The sequence below is a fragment of the Chelmon rostratus genome, chromosome 17, assembly GCF_017976325.1.
Source record: "Chelmon rostratus isolate fCheRos1 chromosome 17, fCheRos1.pri, whole genome shotgun sequence".
Classification (NCBI taxonomy): domain Eukaryota; kingdom Metazoa; phylum Chordata; class Actinopteri; order Chaetodontiformes; family Chaetodontidae; genus Chelmon; species Chelmon rostratus.
In genome coordinates this window covers 17,487,186-17,503,605 of record NC_055674.1, presented here as the reverse complement: position 1 = coordinate 17,503,605, position 16,420 = coordinate 17,487,186, and the positions used below count along the sequence as shown (strand labels likewise).

General features: G+C 45.9%; 1 protein-coding gene across 4 annotated transcripts; it reads left to right on the top strand.

The window, feature by feature from the left end:
- The first annotated feature begins 6,699 nt into the window (after positions 1 to 6,699).
- On the top strand, positions 6,700 to 16,123 carry cdc42ep1b (CDC42 effector protein (Rho GTPase binding) 1b). Of its 4 annotated transcripts, none has more exons than XM_041957684.1 (5): positions 6,700 to 6,835; positions 10,726 to 10,815; positions 11,031 to 11,256; positions 12,388 to 12,938; positions 14,761 to 16,123. In XM_041957684.1, exons 4-5 carry the CDS (start codon positions 12,485 to 12,487, stop codon positions 15,396 to 15,398), a joined length of 1,092 nt encoding a protein of 363 aa, XP_041813618.1. In that variant the 5' UTR covers positions 6,700 to 6,835; positions 10,726 to 10,815; positions 11,031 to 11,256; positions 12,388 to 12,484; the 3' UTR covers positions 15,399 to 16,123. The 4 variants fall into 4 exon arrangements, with proteins under 4 accessions (XP_041813618.1, XP_041813619.1, XP_041813617.1 ...); XM_041957685.1 differs by having other exon boundaries at positions 11,009 to 11,256; XM_041957683.1 differs by having other exon boundaries at positions 10,726 to 11,256.
- The last annotated feature ends 297 nt before the right edge of the window (positions 16,124 to 16,420 follow it).

Genomic DNA, 16,420 nt, shown 5'->3' with positions numbered 1-16,420 from the left:
GCAGCGAAATGAACGAATGGAGTATTAAACTCCTAATGTGTATGCAGGGTACCATCAGACAACTCGTCTGTGTTTAATAACAGGTTTTGCTCGGAAATAAAACCAGGAAGTGATGGAAAGGTCAAAACAAGTAGAGGCAAGTGGCCTAAAAGTGTATGCAAATTATTCTGATGGCAACAGCAGGAGAAAGACTTCTTAGCATTAAATGGGAAGAAAATGTGAGTTTGTACATACATTTTAGACGTGTATGACAAAACCAAAGAGATTATACATAAAGGCATCTGGGGAACTCTTGAGCGTGGGACGGGATCGGGTGGACGGCGTGAGGTGGGATGTGTCCTTCAGTTACAGTGTGAAGGCAGACAGGAAATATGGGGTCCCTGGCAGAAGAATGTGTCTTTTTCTTGGCATGTGGACAGGAAATGTCAGGCTGCCCTGCGTCTCTGGGCCTCCCCTGAACAAACAGGCCTCCTGCTTGGGGTCTCAGCGCTGTTGCTTAGAGATAATGTGGGATGTTACTGCGTGTCATGCACTCGTACACACTACAGGAAGCGACGTTAGCTGAGGGTGCTCTCTCTATAAACGTCCTCTGAATAAAGTAATTGCTTGTGCAGAAATAAATAAAGACTTTGCATCACACTATGTTGAGCAGTGTGGTTTGTGTTACCATCTGGTAATTGATCTTAAGTGTGCTTTACAGTAAAGGTAGGTGGGATAGAATCTGCATCAGTACAGGTATGCACGATTAGAGAAATAAAGGCTAGGAGCTGAGAGAAGTAGGTCATATAAATAACTCTATTTCCTCCATATGTTTTTATCTGGTGTCATATCGTCATTGTTTGCCTCTCTCTGGTTATGACTCACACAGTCACACCTCCTCTCAATCTGTCATTCTTGCGTCACTCCCTCTTGCCCACCCTTTTATTCTCTCTGCTCTTTCTTCCATTCGTTTTTTCTCCTTGCCTTTGCCTCGCTGTTCGGCAGCCTCTGCCCCTTTCCACCAGAAGGCTGATCTGTCCTCCAGCGGCCTGCGCAGGCCTCGGTCTGAGGAGGGAGGGCCGCGGCGGATGAGCATTCCTGTTGTTTCTGAGGTGACGGCGGCACAGAGGGGCCATTGACAGCAGCACTGGACCCCACAGTCTGCTCATGCTGGAATGTGTGATATCGTGGCAGTTCAGTCACACAGAAATAGACTGTGCAGAATTCCTCAAGTGCACCGCACATTGTAGTTGAGCATGAGTTGTTTCAGCGTCTTTTTGAAAAGACAAGACAAAAAGGAGAGAAGATAGTCAACCCACTTGACCACCATGACCACGGAGATGCAGCCGAATAATTTGTGTTGAAGCGGAGGACGGTTTGGGTCCAGCAGCTGCCTTCAAAGCCATGGGAGCTGGGTGGGCTGACAGCCGTCACTATGTGTGTGCTAACACGCCGACAGAGTGCTGGAGAAAAGTACTGCAGGTTTCCCCACATGCAAAGATTTTTGGTTCAGGATTAAATCAGACATCTGAATTGATGTAAACAGAGCTTCATGTGTAGCTACTCAACAACGCTCAAACAGCTCCAGCGTCTGTGGCTTTCACTTCTATGTGTGTCCCACTCTGATCCTGCCCGGAACACAACAGGCCCGGCTCTTCACCCAGCAGCTGACCCCCCATGGCTCCATCTATGACTCAAGCCTGGTGGCTGCACAGAATCGCCCCTTTGTGTCCGTGAAGAATGTGTCTTTTCTGGCTTTTTTTGGAAAACAGAGGCAGAGAAAGAGAGGGATGGAGGCATGAGTAACTGAGACAGATTTAAATCTTGACATGTGACTTATGCTTCCTTTGTAGGCAGGATGCTGTGACAGTAGCTTTCACTATTGATCAGGATGGTGGTACTTAAGATACCTTTGATGCCTCATGACAAAATTGAGATTTTAAATGTGACACCATGAAACATACATGTTTCTTGTCTCCACTCCACTGATATATCTCTACGGGTCTATGCAGTTAATATGTCCTCTCATTCTCAGCTCTGCAACTATGTCCTATATGGCAGCACCAGTGTAGCTTAATGAGATCCTGTAAACATCCCAGAGTAATACTATGCAATTTCCTGTTTGACATGGAATCAACATCAATAACACCAGAGGGTCAAAGCGAAGGAAGGAATTCTTATCGAAGCAAACAAGAAGCTCGGAAAAACAACAAGTGGGCCAAAAAAATGTGAGAAAATCTAACCCGGAGGCCATTTTTATGAGCATTTATTTACCAGTGAATGAACTTGAAAAATCTGATCGAGCTCATGACCCGCTGTGCGGAGGAAAAGTTTTTGTTTTCACAGACAAAAACCTCATATGGAGACAATGTGGCCGACAAATCAGACCTCACGGGACCTCATCCGGACAAACTTTGAGGGCTGAGACAAGTCAGTCACAATCTGGTCCCAACCAAGGAGCAACTGAACATCAGTTTACATGTTTAAGTTTTTAAATCAATCTATATGAAATCTTTGTCTTAGTTTACTGAAATGAAAAAAAAAAAAGACTTAAAACTGCCTGAAACGACATTGTGTGGGAATGTCTTTGTCAGTTTGGTCAAATTTGCCTGCACAACAAGCACGAGGATGCATTGGTGCATATGTTTATGGAGACTGGGATGTCTGGAAGACTGTCAGCTGCCTTCACAAAGTGCTTGTATTGTAATAGCTTTATTGTAACCCGCCATATTATAATCAAAGGACCAGTGAGTAGGATTTAGTGGCATCTAGTGATGAGGTTGCAGATAGCAACCAACTGAATACCCTTCGCCTCACCCTCCCCTTCCAAGCGTGTAGGAGAACCTACGGCAGTAGGCTCAGTTTGGGTTCCACAGTTGCCCGTAAGCACCCCTGTTCCTCACAACACCCAGAGAATGACGAACAAACAGCCCGCTGAGCAGCTCCTTATGCTGTGTGCCGCGTCTTTTCCGACATACTGGCAGCCAGGCGTGCACACGCGCATGACTCGGTGGTGCCAGTGAAAACGGACGGCCCGGCCTGCTCCCCTTCCTGTCACTCTCCTTCCAGAGCCGTGAGGTTTGAGCTAACGGTTGAATTACAGGGTGTTGCGTGGCTGTCTAAATTTGAGCTCCACCACACATTTGAACTGCAGACATAGACAACTTTTACCAACCACTGCACATCAATTTCCAGATACACAAACAGTTTTAAAAATGCAGCTATTGCTAACCACATGCTAAAAGCTGCCTCAGAGCAGGAACAGGGTTATAGTAATAGAGCAGTCACGACACTTCTGGCTTCTGAGTATTTATGTGTGTATATTTAAGCTTGCATTTCAGCCCATGTGCTGTATTATATTGTATTGAAAGTGAATGTAATGTCCCTGCTTCTTTTTGCCCATTTGTATGATGTCTGAACAGACCAACGTGGAGATGACGTCCAGGCGTCGCCTCACCCTCTTTCCCCGACTTTGTGGATTCCCTCTTGAACTGACATCAACAACACAAACACCGGGAAGAGAACATTCCTCTGGGGAACGATAACAATAAAGTGCGAGAGTGGCAGTGTGGTAAGACGCTTGAGTTCTATTTCAAGCTCTCAACAACAATGTTTGCCTGTAATCTCACAAATGGAACATTTTCAGGGTCGTCCAACAGACACAGATATTAACAATAGCATTTTGTGTTGCAGGAATTTCAAGTTATTCATTAAGATCACAGGAAGCCGTTTAGTCTCCTAATATATCCCTCGACAACTTTTGGTCTCTGCTTCCATCTGTGTGCATGCCCTAACCGTTAATGCAGCATGTCTGGAAGCACAATGGCTGGTTTCAATGCTCACCAGCTCTCCCAGACATCATCGTCCGTCTCCCCGCCTGGCAGACATGCAGGGACGAGGGATTAACCCTTGCTGAGGATCCTCCTGGCTCTTAGCTGCTCTCTGCGGTCAAACACGATCGCTGTGTGAGATGCTGCCATGTCCCTGAACGACACGAGTAGACGACTTCATCACAGTACACAACTGAGCCTCAGCATAACGGTCCTCCACGTTTTTTTTGGCTTGTGACCCTTAAAGCAAAGTCTGTCACAGCTGCAGTCACAACACAAAATTCTTCATAATTAGACAAGGACTGATATCTTCTTCTCAGATTATTGCAATTTACTATTTATTATAGATCTAATGGCAGAACCTGTTACTATTGACGGTAATAGATCAAAATAAAGAAAGGACTCCAAAATCCATCCATTATCTATACACCGCTGAATCCTTTGCAGGGTCATGGGGGGGCTGGAGCCTATCCCATCTCGGGTGAAGGCAGGGGACACCTTGGGCAGGTCGCCAGCCTACCACAGGGCTACACATAGAGACAGACAACCATGCACACCACTCATTCACACCTATGGACAATTTAGAGTCATCAATTAACCTCAGCATGTTTTTGCTGTGGGAGGAAGCCGGAGAACCCGGTGAAAACCCACGCTGCACAGGGAGAACATGCAAACTCCACACAGAAAGATCCGGGGTTCGCTAGCTGTGAGGCGACGCTGCTAACCACCGAGCCACCGTGCAGCTTGATTCCAAAATCCTTTCTGGTAAGTCATGTAATGAGGCCTAAGTAGCAGGATCCCTGTGATGTAGTGGGATGCCCCCCCACAAAAGAGCAGCTGTCTGACTTTAAGATGTGTTTGGTAAAGTAAAGTCTGGTTTTGACAATATTAATAACAACAAAACTTACATTTTAATTATAATATTGGCAAAAAAACCAAACTGTTGGAAAAAGTATTCAGAAAGTACAGAAAATCACCAATAATAGTATAATAGTGCATTGCAATAAATTGAGTGTATTTAAACATATGAGTGTTTTGGGACATGTTCCATATTTTGAGAGTGGGATTTTTCCATTTTCAGCTTGTTATATAACAATGGTATTATTTTCAAGGCCGTGACATATTCAAGTTAACCATGTGGTGTTCCATTGCAATTATATCAAACATGTCAATGTGAGCCCACCCAATAAATCCATTATCATGCACATAATATGTTATTATATAAGTTCCCCAGATGCCTTTATTATTATAAATTATATTACATTTAGTGAACATTTTGGAAATCAGCATGAAAAGCTGAGATGATGCTGCAGGAATTGAGATTTGAGATGTTTCTGTGGATGCTTTGCTATGATACAGAGGGTGAGCATTTCATACTCAGTAGATAGACTTTGGTGATGTCTTCACTGAGATCTAGTCAACAAGTGAAAACCACTGCAGGGCCGTTGATATGCCACGCTCTGTCTGACTCTGACTCCTAAATTTAGACCAAGTTTCTAAAAAAAAGGTGAAGTCACTGTTCAGTGACTGTCAGAACTAAGTGCTTCAGTGTGTGTCTGTGTTTTCAGGCCTTTTTTTTCATTGCAGCCTAGAAAGCACTGAGGACTGACGTTACAATGCTCTATTGTCTCTGGGCCAGGACTCGGCTTCCTGGCTGCTCAGAATCCACGGAAACAGCAGCGCAATCCAAACAAAGACACAGGGGTCGTCTTCTTTCATGTACCCCTTAACCCAGCCCTCCATATATCAACCTCATAACCCCGAACCCCCCCCCCCCCCCCCCGTCACATCAAATGAACAGTCCCACTTCCTGAACAATGTTCTCTAAATGCACATCTGGGTTTTATAAGAATGGGAGTCTAACCTGGACCCGTCTTCCAGAGCAGGAGCCAGTTTCACAAAACCCAAAGAACACATCCAGAGCGACGGACACCCACCGCGAAGAGTGATGCTCTGGGCGAACCGGACTCAGCTTTACACTGATTCATACCTGACTTCTTTAAATGTGTTTTCACTGGACGAATCTATTTGGTGACGGCAGTGAGAAAGGAGTTAAAGCTTCTGGCGGCCTCTCTGCTTTGTGAGAAAGTCATTTCCCGTGAAGAAAAACTCTTTCTGTCTCAGAGACTTCTCATCCTGTTTGACCAGAGCTCCTTCCTCTCCAGCTCCTTCTCTCTTCTCCTTCCATGCGCTTCATGTTTTGGCCTGTTTGTCCTCTTTTATCCATGTTGGCTCTCTGCCCCTGTGTTATACCTCACACTCCTACCATGACTGAAATGTATAATAATGTTTAAAACACAATTTCACACAAGAGAACAACATTTTCGACGTGACAGTTTATGCTGTCGGATTTCCCGTCGCTGCCCTCTCTCCCTTTTTTATCTCCCTCACTGTCGTCTGGTTTTCTCTTCCTCGCCCTCGCATTCGCTGCTCATCACACAGCTTCTGATGCTTTTCAGCTGTTGTCAACAGGAGCTGCTCGCCCTCACAGATTCACAGAGAAGCTGACCCCCCCATTTCTCATGTCTGTTCTCAAGGCCTATCCCACCTTCCCTCTCATCTCTTTCTCTTGGCTCACCTCCCTTTTCCACAGGGTCCTCAGCCTCCTCTCCTGTGGCCACCCTGCTCCCTTTTCTCTTTTATCTCATCCCTCGGTCAATTCAGCCTCTCCTGTCTTTCCACTCCCGTCATGTGATATTAATTTCTAAGCAGCCGGTTAATTTCTGTGAAATTACTGGATTAGGGTTAGGGCTTCAGTCCATCAAATATTAATCATCATTGCCGCTTCTGGAGTCCACCCACCTCCGGCTCCTTCTCCTCCTGCTCCTCCTCCCTCTCCTCTCCCTCTCCATCTCCTTGCAGTCCACTTGTCAGCAGCAGCACAGAGGCGCTGCACCGCTGCGCTGCACCGACTCAAAGTTCACGTCCAAGCGGAAACACACGGCGCAGACCGCAGAGGATGACACACACAAGAGCTGGCGAAGTTGTGTCTTTGCGAAGGGACTGCGCTCTGACGTTATTCCAAGGTAAGATTATTCTGAAAAGCGGGCTGTTTGACGTTTGTTGCGTAACGTGGGAATAGTGAAGTTAATGGTCACATTAAATCAACAGCATTGAGCAAGTTAATACACAGTCAAACTTTAGTCCTGTAACATTACGTGAGTGTGTCTCTGTGCGTAAAAGAAAAGAGCAGCCACACGCGCAAAGTTACGCTTCACCTCTCATCTATATGCGCACGTGCGTCTGACAGATGCGTTATTGTCACACACTGTGTCTTTATAGTTTTATTAATCTGCCGATACATAGTCTGCACCCAAAAAAGGGTGAAATGTTTACTTCATGTTTCTGTTTGGCGTTTAACTCATGGAAGGACTTGATCACAGTTCTAATCAGTGTTATTTAGGTGTGAGAAAACTTCAGCTTTAAATAACACAAGTTTGAGCCAACTATCAGAGCTGCAAAGAGGCCAGATAATGTGGGTCCAGACTGCATCAGTCAAAAGACTGCATTATTATTCAGTAAAAATACAGAAGAGGAAGAGGAAGATAAGAGGAAGAGTCTCAAAAATCAGCCTGGATCTTCATGAACAGACAGCATTGGCAATCAAAATCAATTGGTCACTCTGCTTTTCCAGTGGAACCACAGAACAACTGTTCTAGAGTCGTGCCAGATCTCAGACCAGCGGGTTGGCAGCCTGTCAGGGAGGTGGCGTCATGGTTACAGAGACGGTCCTTCAACCATCCAAACATCTGGCCTTCTGAAGTGATCTTCAAAAGGACGCTCTGCAGCAGGGCAGGTCAGCGTGGGACACTGCTGCAGAGCGTCTAGCCTGAAGAACATCAAGGAAAACACTGAACCACATACGTGCACAATAATGGGTTTAGTGGTGATTTCAAATGTGGAGATGTTCTCAGTGATTACAATGCTGCTCCATGAAGGCAGCTTAAAAAATGAGGTTTTCAAGAGGTGAAGATCATGACATTATGATTTGAAAAAGAACCAAATGAAAAGTCATGACAATCTAGGTTGATAGAGTGAGCACTGGAGGCCGCGGTCGCTGAGTTTACCCTGCCACGCATCGCACAGGCTTTTCAAACAAGACTTTTGATTGAGAGACCGCGAGTTCCTTCAAACGGCCGCTTTAATTGTGCCTTTCTGTTTATGTTTGCTACGTGGAAGTTTGGAGAGGCAACGTTTCCTTGAGCTCTTTGTTCGGCATGACTATTGAAATGGAATGAGATGTGTTTGCTTGGCCTCATTTCCCCTGTGTACTGTTGTCCTACACATAAAAAAAAGAATTCTTGAAAGCAGTGAGTGATGGCGGGACTTTAACCTGGCCATAAAGATCGATTTGGTTGCTTAGCCTCCTGTTGTTTTGTCGTGCTTTCTTTATAGTCTTTTTTCGCTGCAAAAGAGGTCATTGAACTATAGCCGCGGAGATCTAATGTTGAGTGAATTCTGATCTCCTCTTATGAGTTATTTTATTGACTCTGTGCTGCATCAAGGGAAATGTGAGAAGGAGTGAACAGGAAGTTGGTTTACAAGTCACATATATCTGTGTTCAGAGTCTGATACCATCAGACAACGTCATGCACCCGTGTAATCGCACTCAGATGTCATACATCCCAGTAAGATATCATCACACTCATAAATCCTCACATTCAGAGACACATCCAGACACCCTCACCATAAGGACCTGGCAGGCCTTGGAGTGTTTTGCCACGTAGCAGCAGTGGAGCCCAGTAAACTGAGTGCATGTTGTATTTTGGAGTTCTACGTAATTTTCAGGGTGTTCTGACCTCAACCGCAGTTTGCTGGTGCTGCTCTGTAAAAGGACCACGGCCCTCCGGTCCAGCGGAGGAAGCGGCCTCAGAGCTGACCCACTGCGACACAGCCCTGTGTGTGCGTGTGTGTGCAAGTCTTTGTGCTGCATGAGCGCACAGACGGATCTCTTTCTGAGCCGCTGTGATTGAACGGTCCATCACATGTCATCAGAGCACTTTTCTGCAATTTGCGGCTCTGTGGTACCAGATGTTTGACTAGCACTGTAAATCTGATCGCAGCAGGCAGAGTGGCGGAAAAGGGAAGCATGTTTGGCAGCGTGTGTGTTTGTCAGAGAGGGAAAAACACAGATAAAAAACGGCAAGATTTATGGAAGAAAGGGCTAAAATAGAAGTCTGGGGGGCAAAGAAAAAAACACGTAAAGACAGGAGGTAAAAATGTGTTTCCCATCAGCGTCCTCAGATCCTTTATTTGATGGCCATAATAGATGGCATCCGGTCTGCTCTCCCCATTGCACGCTGTCCCCCCGTCTGTCTCTGCAATCAGTCAGGCAGCTCACGCAAAACAAGCTTGTTTATGGATATCCGCAGGTACAATTTACGGATAAATGCATGCTTGGTGGATCTAAACGTCTCTCTGTGTGTTTCTAATGAGGTAATTTTCCTAAACATAGTTCCCAAAGTAAATTTCTGCGGTCTCACACTTTATTGTACATGAAGAGAGAGTTGAGCTGCGTTTGCTGCTCACAAAGCAATGTGGGAAGAGGAAAACCATATAAAAGGCCGGTGTTAAGTAAGAGAAATTGGCAGCTGTTAAAGCAGGAGAGGACATGTTAAATTTGGCATCGGATGACTGAAACGCAGCACCGAAATGACAGACAGATGCTAATGTTTATCTGCCTCTCACCTTCTCGTGCCCCACAGGCCCTAATCACTTCCTTAAGCTAAATGTTTCTGATCTGTGGGATCAGAAATGGTCAGGCAACAGCTAAAATCCATCCTACCCCCCCTCCTCCTCTGCACGGACACTCTCCTAAATTGATTACTCCTTCTGTCTCACCCATGCTTTCATCAAATCTTGCTCTCTCGCTGTGTGTGAACGGCACCGCCGAACATTTGTCCTGCTAAAAAACTGGGATTAGTTAAAGATTTAGGGAGGGAGGCACCATCACCTTGCCCGAGCAGCTACATCCCAGGTAGAGATTGGCCTGGCAGCGGCCCCAGCCGGTGACTCCTGTGACATTAATCCAGCAGTGGGTGCGGTTCGGCGAGGTCACGTGTTTGGAGCTTATCAGTATTCCCCTTGCCCTCGAGCCGTTCCTTCAGCAGACAGGAAGAAGGTGTCAGAGTGTATCCAGGAAGAACAGATACACAGGAAGTTGTAGGACAAACGTTTATCTCTGGAGAAGACGATTTATGGCATCAATGTTGCGTTTAAATCTGCTTGGTAATCCTCGCATCTCTGCAGCTCAGTGTGGTTGAACATGCAGACAGGAGCTCTTGTTTATGTCTGACATCTCATTAAATTGTTCCTCATTTCTCAGTCAGTTAAATGGACTCCCTCTAACATAAATATCACATTAATTAATTAATTGATTGATACATTACTTAGTTATTTTACCAGTTCCAGTACCAATCTATAAAATGCCAAAAATGTCAAGCACAGTTTCTCAAGGCGTTTCAGGTGATGATGAAAACTAGAGAAAAGCAGCAAATCCTCACACTGGAGAGGCCAGAAGCATGTTTGGTATTTGAGCTTGATGAATAACTGAAATGATCAATTGATTATGACATGAGTTGGTGATTTACTGCAGATCGACTAATCGTGCTAAATTACAGCAAAGTGCTGTTGACTCAGGAGAGAATAATGGAAAGTGAAATGAATGTTAATCATATGAGTCAGAAAGTCTCTTGGAAGTGTACTCAGGTTTTATTTGTCAAGTCCTGGACCAGAGCAGATTCCTGAGAACCTGCTGACTCCTCAACAACACAGAGACTAAAACCCTCCCAGCATCAGTCAGTCCATACTTTTAGTTGCCTGACGCGTTTATGTGCGCCTGACTGCTCCTGCTTTAGTCTTCGGCCTGGTGTGTAACTCACTTCTCCCCCCTTTTTCTCCCTGTCTGCTCTCTTAGCTGGCCTCAGGCGAACTGAATGAAAACGCAGAAGCCCCCCTACCCGGAAACCATCGGAGGACTAAGTGGATTGAAGAAGGCAGAGAGCAAGTGAGGGAGTCAGAGAGGGAGGGAAGACAGGGGGGATTAGCAGCTAATCCAGTGCATGGACAATCCTGGAGGAGCCTTATCTTTCTTCCAGGATGATGCAGACGAAATACTCGCTGGATTACGGCACCTTCCTTTATTGCTCTTTTCAAGAAAGCATTGCCCTCCTTCTCCCTTTGCTCTGTTAACATCTCAGAGGTCTGGCGTCTTGTGTGCAGAGGGACCAGGGGACGGAGGACAAAGAAGCGGGGCAACAGGCCTGGTGACAGGATGTCCCATGGACGGTGTGGTGCCTCACATGGATAAACCTCTTTAGTTGGAGACGGTGCATGGCAGTGGACACCCCCCCCCCCCCCCCCCAGCTCTCTCTGCTTGGAGTTTGAGGAAGACGAGTGCAGAACAGCTTATCGGATGAGACACGCAGGCAAAAAGGACTCACTGCCAGTAAGCAACAGAGTGGAGACACCGTCGGACAATGCTGCTTTGACATTCAGTCGTTTGCCTTTAAAAGCGCAGGGTAGCATAAATTTACTGAAGGTTTCTGAAGATAAAAGGAGAAGGCAGGAGAAATGTAGCTCATGATCACTAATCAGTAAATGAATGGATGATCATCACTGCTTGAGGACAGTGCATGCAGTGTGGGTGGGAGGCTAAAGTAGGGTTAAAAACCACAGAGAACTGAGCAACACCCCAGACATAAACTCAGGTACTAATCCTTGTAGGCTAAACAGAGAGAAGGGGTGCCGCAGTCCGGTGGAAATGTGCCTATAAAGTGACTCAATCCTATTACGTTTCCTAAACAGACTTATTTTTAAATGTCATGGAGTGTGCCATACACCGTCCAGTCTCACTCTGGCTTTAAATCTGCTACTTTAGAGCTTCTTTTACAAGGCGTGGGGGAAAAGGCAAATGAGAAATACGTCGCTTTTAGGCTTCCTGGTGGGGTGATCCTCTTAGCGTTGCAAGCAAAACTGAAGTTGAGATTGACAACAAGGCTCTGCACGTCTAAAAAGATATGAAGTTAAGTGAACACTTTTGCCTCACAAACCAGCAGTTTTTGGGGTTTTTTTGCCTGGAATCACGTCTGAACGTATTTGCAGTTGCGGCTGGACTTTTGTGTTTCTGAACTGTCATTCTCTGAACCAGATCTGAATCAGGACCCAGCCGGCCCCCAAATCTCCGACCACATAAGCTGCGGCAACCGGAGGAAATGAAGTATGACCTCGTAATTCGTCTTCTCTGTTATTTAGCCGTGACTGAAAGCCGCCGTTGTGCAGGAGATTGAGCAGAGTGTTTTGGTCATTTTGGACAGACGTGCAGTACTAGCTGTGCATGAGAGGGGGACAGAACAGAGCGAGACATAGACTAGGGACTTGACTGACTTTGCATCCATACTGGCATCTTTCAGTGCAGATCCAAGGGGAAACTGTGGGCAGACAGTGGATGAATAGTTGGCTCCGGCCGTGTGGAGAATGGATTATACACACATTCTCTGCCGACTGAACAACCACAGATTTGTGTTATCTGTCCTCACTGTCCCGGCATTTTAATTCTGTTTTCTCTCTGGTTTTACAGTGGACCCTAAACTGGAATTTAAACTTGACTGACATGTTATCGGAGCTCAGGCCCTCGCTTTCGAATTAAAGGGAAATCAGACAACTTTCCTGTCACCATGAGTCTGGGAAAGCTGCCAGGGATCAAGGGCCTTGTTTCTGGCTCTCAGGGGAAACGTCGTTTCAAGAGCGAGCTCTCCGTGGACATGATCAGCCCGCCGCTGGGCGACTTCAGGCACACTATGCACGTTGGCCGTGGCGGGGACGTGTTCGGTGACACTTCCTTCCTTAGCAACTACGGGGGCGCCAGGGAGCCAGGGAGCCCAGACTCGGCAAACAGCTCCAAGACAACAGGGTTCTTCACACGCACCTTTCGGCACGTTCGGAAAAACTCTGTGCCACGGCCGCGAGGGGGCTCTCGTGACCTGTCGTCACCACCGCCAGATGTCTCGCCCATCATCAAGAACGCCATCTCCCTGCCCCAGCTGAACATGGACTCCCCCAACGGGTGCCTACAGAGGGTGCTGTTCCCCAGCTCCATCAGCTCAACAGACGACTCCCTCTGCACATACGGTGAGATGTATATATATGGTGAGATAATCACTCCCAGTCAGGGATGGGCTTTATATAGAGTATGTACAGTTTTTACTTTATTGATAAAAATCAACAGAGACTGCATTTAGGAAAACATGCAAACTTCAGCAAAACAATTCAAACAACCAGTTTTTGGGTGTTAATATGAAATCATTCACATAAATACTAAGAAAAACAGTTGAGATTTGGTAAGATCATGTTCATTAGTTTGAGGCTCAGAACATCACTCAGAGTTTTGTGTCTGATGTAACATGCATGTATGTTTTGCAATACGCCAAATGATAAGGAAGAAGCTCCTAAAAGGTCCTGCAACCCAGACAGAGTGATCAATGACCTAGTTATGGGCTGAGGACGAGTGGCAGAGCAGCACTGCATTAGTCATCATGAATTAGGGAGGAAAGCCCAAACCGGTGGTGTACTATATCATTACAGTTTTCTCTGTTCGCTCTCCAGCAGCCCAAACAGCATGAAGGGCTGCTGAGCTGACGCTTGGCGCAAACAGCACTCTAAATGTCAGTGAACACACAAACAGAGACAGTGAGGTGGCCCTCTCCCTTTCAACATCGTTCCCGCATTCCTCCAAGACGACCAGCAAACAAGCGGGCTTCTTCTGAGTCATCTGGTGTCGCCTAGGCAACACCTGCACACACTTAGGTCTCGAAACACAAACACACAGCTGGTTTGGGAGAAAGGAAGATACTTAGTGGGCATTTCCTGTCATCTGTGCCTGCATGTGTCACTGCATGAATGCACGGCATAAATACACCATTCAGTATACCTGCTAACCAATCAGAGCTTATCAGGCAGCAGCGTGCGGAGCGCGCACTGGAAACCCCCTTTCCGTCTCCAGATTCCTTACCCGATCCGTCAGGAATTTGGCCAAACGGAGTGACGTGGAGCTGGCATAGAGATTCAGTGAAGTGAAGCACGATGGGATTTGTCATGAGTGGGTTTCCCACATAGTCACTCATGTCATCATTTCCATCCATGGTTTCATATTGTCTCAGTAGTTCTTTATACGGGTTTGTTACAAATTGGGTCCACCAACAGTGACAAACCAACGCTACTTTTCCAAAACTGGGTGTGCTGTAGATACCAACTGGGTTTTAATTATAGAAAGAAAAAAACACAGCTCATTTGAAAGTAAACTTCTTTTTTATTCTTCACAAATTAACAAACCATCATCAGCTGAACATCACTCACTCTTTACTGGACTTCTGGCGCAGCTTCACCAGTTTCGGAGGTACTCTACACAGACACCAGAAAAAGTGTGAGGGGGTAAAAACGTCAGCAACACTTGTGGTATAATTATCAGTGCAGCATGTTTCGACTTGTGGCCTCCGTTCATATCTCTGTTGCACTCTCCTTTCAGTGGCATCATACCAATCTTACATGTCCTCCTGATTTCTGTCTGACAGCTTGTAGCATTAAGGCCGTGCAGGAGACAGAAAACTCAAGTTTGTCCCTGCAGGGAAGTTTCAGCAGTGGATCACTGGGTTGTTACATACTGCCACCCTGTGGTGCTAGAATTACAGCACTGTAACTAATCATTCTTCAGACCCATATTATCTGCTAAAACCTGTGAGCCTTTACAGTCTTTCATTATCTGATTGCCAGCTTAGTTAAATGTGATTGTGCTTGTACAAAAAAGAAAAAAAGAAAAGAAAAAGTCACTAAAAATGGGACAATTCTGTTTTAGGTTGGATTTCCTGGTCAGTGTTGTCAGAGGTTTGCACTTTCCAAGGTGATTTCAAGCTGAAAATGTAGTAAAAACTCTGGTGTGTTTTCTGTGTGTTTGCAGGTCTGCAGTCTGGATTTGTCACTCTGCCCCGCCTCTCTCGCCTTGACAGACAGTTTCAAGATGGAGACCGAAAGGGGTCTCTACCGGACAGCGGTGGCATCACACTGACACGCTCAGACTCCCTCACTTCGTTCACTGTAGACCTTGGCCCCTCCCTGATGACTGAGGTACTGAGCTTGATTGACAACCCCACCTGCCTTCAGATGTCCAATCACAGCCAGACAGCATGTGAGGAAGTGGAAGGCGAGGAAAAGGAAGAAGAAGACGACAGCTCTCTGACAGAGACGCCTGTGCAGAGCCCGGCGGTGACTTCACCCAACTCTTCGGCAGGTAGTGGGTCACTCAGCAGGAAGGTGAACAGCAGGGGGCGCTCTTGTAGCTCTAACTGCACAGTGCAAGAAGGGGAGAGAAGGTCCCTGAGGACGCCAGATGTGTGCGCTGGGTCCCCTCAGAGAGCGGAGCCTGCAATGGAGGCAGAGAGGTTCCAGAGGGCAGCTGACGTGCTGGCTCGCCATTACGGTGGAGGGTCCTTCACAAAGGGAAGGAGGATGCTCAACGACACCACCTCTCCTGCTCTTTCCCACAGCCGCAAAGCACCAAATGCCTTTTCTGAAGAGGAGGAAGAGATCAAAGTCTAGATGTTGAAACTCCATGAAAGAGAGCAGAAACTTCATTGATCCAGCAAAATCATAGAAAGCTTAAAATGAGCTGAGTTCTGCATTCATTTCAAGTCAGAGAGGCTGAACGTTGATCCTGGTCTGTCAGCCTCTACAGGATGGACAGTGATGCGGATCTTGATCCTTCCCCTGCCCTGGTTTCATACAGATTATTTAAAGTATTCTAAAGACATAAGTCACAGAATGAGTGGGACACCACCCAATGGATTCATGTCAAGACGAACTATTAATAACGACTTTACTGAGTCATGTGTATGTCAGTATGTCCCACCTGCATTAATTATACCCGTAACAGTTGACTGAACATCCTGGAGAACAATTACTTTTGAATGGACTTTGATTTTTCTATTTTTTTTTCACACAGAACATAATCACTCACAACATCACCAACACTCAACAGCAAAATGTATTTTAGTAAATAAAGATGTTCAGGTTAAAAAGTCTGAGGTCGAGCTGAACCCGACACTTGAGGAACGCTGTTGTATAACAACTGTAATAAAACCTCTCGACATTGTAAGTAAATTAACTGTGATCGGGAATGATGGTGTTATCAAAACTAAGATAGTTGTACAATGACAGCTGATATTCCTCTGATGGCTAAGTGACGGCTGCACCTCTAATATGTAGAATTGTTTATCAAGCTTTTATCAGTATTTTTTTTTTTCTAAAATTATACGCCTGGTATAATAAAGGCCTGATTTACACTATACGTGTCATTTCATGAAATTTCTACTTTTGTTTTTTCTTTGCTTTCTGGGTTCATTGTTGGAAACACAAATACATCGTTAAAATCTTATAGATCTCAGAGTTCTTCTTATTGTTAGCACTGCTTCGTATTGCAGGTTTTACTATCAGTGACGGCTTTAATGTGTCAGTTGAACAGAGCTCATAGAGAAAAATGTAGCCTGCATCAGGAGGGGGTCCATCACAGTTTGCACAAAAATAAACTGCACACTCAGCCTACTGGATCCTGACCAATCCTG

Excerpts from the sequence above, each read along its gene's own strand:
- cdc42ep1b (XM_041957684.1), top strand. The coding sequence starts at position 12,485 with ATGAGTCTGGGAAAGCTGCCAGGGATCAAGGGCCTTGTTTCTGGCTCT. Across the intron at positions 12,939-14,760 it reads CGACTCCCTCTGCACATACG|GTCTGCAGTCTGGATTTGTC; the intron begins GTGAGATGTATA and ends GTGTGTTTGCAG.